This window comes from Bison bison, unplaced genomic scaffold, assembly GCF_000754665.1.
Source record: "Bison bison bison isolate TAMUID 2011002044 unplaced genomic scaffold, Bison_UMD1.0 scf7180017864280, whole genome shotgun sequence".
Lineage (NCBI taxonomy): Eukaryota > Metazoa > Chordata > Mammalia > Artiodactyla > Bovidae > Bison > Bison bison.
Window position 1 is genome coordinate 3,865,547 of NW_011494852.1, and position 5,837 is coordinate 3,871,383.

At 59.0% G+C, this 5,837-nt stretch overlaps 2 protein-coding genes across 8 annotated transcripts in view; both read left to right on the top strand.

The window, feature by feature from the left end:
• The window catches only part of FXYD1 (FXYD domain containing ion transport regulator 1), a 6,374-nt gene extending 2,010 nt beyond the window's left edge, over nucleotides 1-4,364 (top strand). For 3 of the 7 annotated variants that reach the window (XM_010848978.1, XM_010848979.1, XM_010848975.1), the window contains 6 exons: nucleotides 1,210-1,274; nucleotides 1,734-1,766; nucleotides 2,319-2,393; nucleotides 2,884-2,920; nucleotides 3,834-3,883; nucleotides 4,064-4,364. In XM_010848978.1, coding sequence (XP_010847280.1) covers nucleotides 1,214-1,274; nucleotides 1,734-1,766; nucleotides 2,319-2,393; nucleotides 2,884-2,920; nucleotides 3,834-3,883; nucleotides 4,064-4,086 — 279 coding nt within the window. In that variant the 5' untranslated portion in view covers nucleotides 1,210-1,213 and the 3' untranslated portion in view covers nucleotides 4,087-4,364. Of the gene's footprint in view, nucleotides 37-527; nucleotides 912-1,154; nucleotides 1,275-1,733; nucleotides 1,767-2,318; nucleotides 2,394-2,883; nucleotides 2,921-3,833; nucleotides 3,884-4,063 lie in introns of those variants that run through there. The other 4 variants (XM_010848980.1, XM_010848977.1, XM_010848981.1 and 1 more) reach the window with 4 other exon arrangements.
• Nucleotides 4,365-4,529: 165 nt separating this feature from the next.
• The window catches only part of FXYD7 (FXYD domain containing ion transport regulator 7), a 9,886-nt gene continuing 8,578 nt past the window's right edge, over nucleotides 4,530-5,837 (top strand). Inside the window, exon 1 of the mRNA XM_010849289.1 lies at nucleotides 4,530-4,684. Coding sequence (XP_010847591.1) covers nucleotides 4,660-4,684 — 25 coding nt within the window. The 5' untranslated portion in view covers nucleotides 4,530-4,659. The remainder of the gene's footprint in view (nucleotides 4,685-5,837) is intronic.

Consider the following 5,837-nt stretch of genomic DNA (forward strand, 5'->3'; position numbering starts at 1 on the left):
GGGGGCCTTCTTTCGGCAGGGGACAGTCTGACTGGGGTGAGCGTCCCCCGCCCCTCCCCTCCAGGGCCTCACCCCTGGCCTGGCTGGGCCGCCTATTTTGGGAGCAGGAGCCGCTTCCCAGGCAAGCCAGACCCAAGAGGAAGGGAGTGTGGTTGGGACGTTGGGGTTCCCTCAGGGGTGGAAGTGTGGGTGCAGCTCTGCCCTGCCCCTGCTGTGGCGCGTGCACACTGGCTGGGTGTGGGTTTCGCACACTCATGTGTGTAGGTCGGTTGCCTCACTGATTGAGGGCACCGGAGGCCCAGATGGGGACTAATGTGTGCCTGTGTCTCCACCCCATGCCTTGCTCCAACCAGAAGTTTGGGGAGCGGGCGTCATCCCCATTGCAGCCCCACTGTGCGTCTGTATGCATGTGCGCATGCGTGCATCGTCCCCACCCCTGGCATCTGTCTTCTATCTCAGCCCCACCGGCCCAAGCCTCATGTCACTCGCCTGGTGCTGTCCGCTGGTGAAAGATGTCACCCAGAGGCAGGCCAGGGGATGTTTTCCCTGTTCTCATTGCTTCCAGAAGAGGAGAAGGGGTGGCCTTTCCCACGGGGGCAGCTGGTGGCAGTGTGGCAGCCCGGCCTCACCCCGGGCAGGGTTGTGCATGACCCCCAAGTGGGGGGAGGAAGGCTGTTGCCATGGTGGCCTGTGCGAGGCAAATTCCTCCAGGGTGAAGTGGGAGATATTTATACCCAGGGTCAGGCAGAGAGCGGGCCAGCGGCCGAGGGCAGGAGAGCCGGGCTATTACGGACACAGCAAGGCCGTGGTGTGTGGGCAGGTGGCCCTTGGGCGTTTCCTGGCTGTCTCGTCCCTGGCAGTGTCTGTCTCTCCACCTGGGTGGGGTGAGGCATCTGCTCTCCCCTGCCAGGGTAGGTGCGGGGAACCTGGGGCCTACAGTGAGGGAGGCCCCGGCCTGCGGGAGATCCTTGTGGGCTGTGTGTGCCTCACCCCGTCCTTGCTGCTGGGTGACCCTCTTTGTGTGGGTTGTTTTGGTGATGCTGTTTCCTGATGAAGCAGGGGGCGCCTCTGTTTCTCAGGGTGACCAAGCCGGATGATAGATGCTTTTGGAATTAAGTCCCTGGACTGTCTCTGACTTAACCGCTTGGGTTCAGGCCCCAGTGGTGGGAGAATGAGGGCACGCATTTCCTGACCTTTGGTATTCCCCAGGACAATGGCATCTCTCAGCCACATCTTGGTTCTTTGTGTGGGTCTCCTTGCCATGGTCAACGCAGGTGAGTCTGGGGGAGGCAGCCCACTACCACCTCAGCCCCAGGGGTGGTAAGGGTAGAGGAAAATTCTGCAAGAGAAACAAGCTGGACCCTCCAGTCTGAACTGAGTCTCAGTGGGGTCTCATGTGGGGTCCAGTCACAGGCTGGTATCTGGGGGAGGGGAGAGGATGCCCCAGGTCGGGCAAAGGGGGAGGGTGGGATGGAGGCCGGCTTCCCGTGAATGATGGAATCACAGACAACCTGGAATGAGATGGAGAGCTGAGGCTGTCAGGTGCCTCCTGCCCCATTCCGGACAGTGCAGAGAGGCAGCCAAGACCCAGAGAGGGTGGGCAGCCTACTCAGAGTCCAACAGTCCCCAGACTCCTGCCCCGAGACTGTAAAACTCCCACAGGGTCTCGTGATGCCACTCTCTGTCCAGGGTCCCAGGAAGCATCCAACCCTGATTTCTTCTTCTCTTTCCAGAAGCACCACAGGAACACGACCCATTCACCTACGGTGAGGGAGGGGCATCTTTCTCTGGGTGCTGGGCTTGGTTAGCCTGCCCTACCTCTCTCTGTTTCTGTCTCCATCATTCTCCAGCCTCTCGGTGTTTACATCTTTGGCATTCTCATTCTTTATCTCTTGATTTGGCTCTCTGACTCTTTCGGTCTCGATCTCCCTTTGTCCCTGTCTCTCTGAGTCTCTGTCTCTCTATTTGTGTCCCTCTCTGTCTCTCTGATTCATTCTCCTTTTACCTCTTAGTATCCCACGGCCTCTCCTCTGTTGCCACCTGCCTTTCTCCTCTCCCTGCCCCCCTTTCCCTCTCCATCATCCTTCCTTACTCGATTGCTTCCTCCCTCCTCTTGCCCTGTCCACCTCCTACCTTTTCTCCCTGATCCCCCTTCTCCCACATCGCTCCCTCCTCCTCGCACTGATGTCCTTTCTCTCCTCTTCCCCATCCTTCCTCTTTGCCCCTTCCTCCCCATTCTGCCCCTTTCCTATCCTTCCTCCTCCTCTCCCTGCATTCACCCTCCTCCGTGCATTCACCCGCCTCCCTGCTGCCCACAGACTACCAATCCCTGCGGATCGGAGGCCTTATAATCGCCGGGATTCTCTTCATCCTGGGCATACTCATCGTCTTAAGTGAGTCCCCCTACCCTGCCTTCAGTCGCTTCCGGTGTCTGCCCCAGCCCCGCCCAACCTCCCGCTCCGCCTTCAACCCCGCCCCATCTGTGCCCTTGGCCCCGCCTTTGTTTCTGTCCACCCCACTTTCCTCCCTGGGCCTTGCACCTGTTCTGCCCCTGCCCTCAGCCACGTCCCAGTTTCTGCCCTTCCCCCATTCCCGCCTCCGGCCCCGCCCGGTCCTTATCCTGCCTGCCCTCGGGCTCGCCCCGCCTCTATCCCCGTCCCGGCCCCGCCCCCACTTATATCCCCGCTTCTGGCCCCGCCCCGTTTCCTATCCCCGCCCCGGACACGCCCCCACTTCTATCCCCGCCCTCGGCCCCGCCCCTGCCCCTGCCCCACCCTTATCCTCAGCCACGCCAGCCCGGGCAAGCGAGATCTGTGGCTCGCTGTGCGCTGTGCGGCTTAGAGGGGAATCTCAGCACACTCCTCTCCACGCCCCCACCCACACGCAGAAGATGCCGGTGCAAATTCAACCAGCAGCAGAGGTAAGAAGCCTCTCTGGACCCTCATCTCCTCCCGCTCTAAAGGAGCGTTGGGGGTGAGACCAGAAGTCCACTCAATCCACAGCCAGATCCTTCGGCAAATATGTATTAAACACCTACTACGTGCCCAGCCCCAAGCCAGGCCTTGGCACCAAGCCACGAGTTAACTGCCCTCTCTGTCTGAGCTTCCAACCAAGTGGGGGCGGTGGCCATGGGTTCCAACAGACCCACAAATATAAAACCACAAAGCGTGATAAGTGCTGTGAAAGAGTCGCGGCGAAATGAGATCACCTTACTTGGCGGCCCAGTTTAGCTCAGAGTCCTGTTCCTAGCTCTTTGATTTATCGTTAAATAAAATTTTAAAGCCCAAGCAACGTATGAATATCTTCTTCCTATTAAGATACTTATAGATATTATTATAAATAAAGGTAGTATTTTATTGTGTCCCATGTACAAGATGCTATTTCATTATGTGTTATTTACCCCTCACACCATCTCTATAAAGTAGGCGCTGTTATTAACCTCATTTTACAGATGAGGAAACCGAGACATGGGAAAGTGTTCACATGCCCCAGATCATTCAACTGGAAGATGAGGGCTCTGGGTTTCTCACCTAGGCTGTCTCCAGGCAATCTGCCCTCAAGTCGCTTTGGCTATATACCTCCTCTTCCATATTCTAGTTCCTTCCTCAACACTCTGGGAGGTACTCGCTGTTATCGGCTTGGAGCACCTCCTGCCAAACACTTAAACTGCTCCTGGGTTGCACTGGATTTTCTGGCGGCTCCAATCTGCTCCTTGCCCATCTGTGCGTCTCAGTGGATTGGTCTGTGAAATGGGGCGGGCATTGGGGTCTTCCGAGTGTAGCTGTCTCTCTCCTTTTTCCACCCCCCAATTCTTGATGCATCTCCTTTCCCAGGACTGGGGAACCTGATGAAGAGGAGGGAACTTTCCGCAGTTCAATCCGCCGTGAGTTTGGGGAGACTTAGGGTGTTTGGGAATGCGAGTTGGTTCCAAGAAGCCCTTTGCTGGCCCTCCCTGGGCGCGGGGGGTCGGGGATCGGGGCTTGATCTGCCCTGCCGTGCTCCCATCTTTCAGAGGAGCTGGGGTGCCCCTCTTGACTTCCGGATTCTCTGTCTTCCCCCTCAGGTCTGTCCACCCGCCGGCGGTAGAGACACCTGGCGCGATGGGCCCCAGCCAGGTCCCGCAGCTCTAACTAGGCTGGGGGAGGGAGGAGAGAGGAGGAGGAGGGGGCAAAGGGCTGGGTAGCGGGCCTGGAGGGCTCTCCTGCCCTTCACCCTTTTCACCCCCACAGGATTCCCCTGGCACTTGACGCTTCCCACCCACCTTCTGCACGCCCACCACCACCTGGACTGCCCTCTTCCCTAGCCCTGCCCCCACAGACTCTGACGCTCAGATTTCCAATAAAACGTGCTTTTCTCTCTTGACAGCGCTGTGCGAATTTGTCAGTCCCTTCGCGGTGGAAAGCCTGGGCGCCCCCTTGGCCCCGGCAGAGGGCGCCCCCACCCTTGGGGAAGGGGCGGGGACGTCGGCAAGGGAGATGTGAGGGGGTGGGGGTGGCCGGGACGGGGGCGGGCTCTCCGGGCCCCCATTGGCTACGGCCCCCCGAACACCAGGGCTCCCCCCCTCATCTACCCCTGACAACAGTCGGTCCGGCTTCCAGCTGCTGCAGCCAGCGCTCCTTCACCGCCTCTACATCCAGCCGCCCCTTGCTCCAGCCCGGCATGGCGACCCAGGTCCCCACAAAGGGTGAGCGTCGCCTGGGGAGAGGGCGCAGCGGGGCTCCGGGATCTTAGAGCTTGACAGAGGATCTGGGGGAGAGCCCAGTACTGAAAGGGGAGGGGAATGGGGAAGGGGATGTCCCCTCCTCACATGGGCGGAGGCCCCTGCATTGCACCCCTCGGTACTCCATTGGGCACCCTCTCCCGGTGGTCTCGGTTCCTGTGCGGGACCGGTGGTTGGAGAGCGGCAGTCCCGGGAGAAAGGATGCTCGGACCGGTAGCTATAGCAACCATGCAGCTGGTCCAGCGCCGCGGTGGTAGTGGACTCGGAGAAATGGGCTTCGAGGGTGGGAGCCGCTGGGTTTGTAGCCACAGAGGTTCGCGCAGATTTCATGGTCCCTGCGGAACGTAAGGGGACGGGGTCCATGTCCCTCTTTTTTTTTTTTTTTCCCCTCCCTCTCTCTCTCTAGTGCTGGCACCTGTGGTGGGTGTTTCCTGAAATCTCTGACAGGCAGGTTCAGAGGGAAGCGAGGAGAAAGAGGGAAAGACAGGAGCTGTAGGAAATGAGAGATGGAGAGAGCAAGAGAGAGGGAGACAGTAAGGAATATAGAAAGAGACTGACTGAGACAGCCTGGAAGAGATAAGGACCGAGAGACAGAGGGAGGCGTAAAGACACAGAGGGGGAGAGATAGAGAAGAACCGACAGCGTGAGACAGAAATGGGAAAAAGGAGGGGTGGCACAGGGTGGGGCCTGCACCACTGCAGTGAACCCCCATTTGCGGGGATGGGTGGCAGGACCCTCCTTCCCAGCCCTCATTCAAGGGTGTTGTCCAAAAGGTGCATTTGGGTGTGCAAACAGATGCCTTCCCACCTCCCTCCAGTCACACAGAGATAGACATTTCACACCATTAGCCCCACTAGGCACCCCTGAAATACTCGGTCCCCACAGCAGTCCCCCTTTCTTGAGCTTACTTCTGCAGAGGAACAAGGGGGGAGAATGCTTTCATGGTGGGGGAGAGGTGGGCAGGGAGGGAGTTTCCAGCCCTGAGAGCAGGGTCAGGCAAGAGGCCATCATTGCTGAGGAGCCTCTGGCACTGAAGGGAACCCCAGTTCCACTCTGATCTCTCCTTCCCTGCCCCCTTTCCCGGCAGGCGGGGGCTGCTGCACTGAACCATATCTGC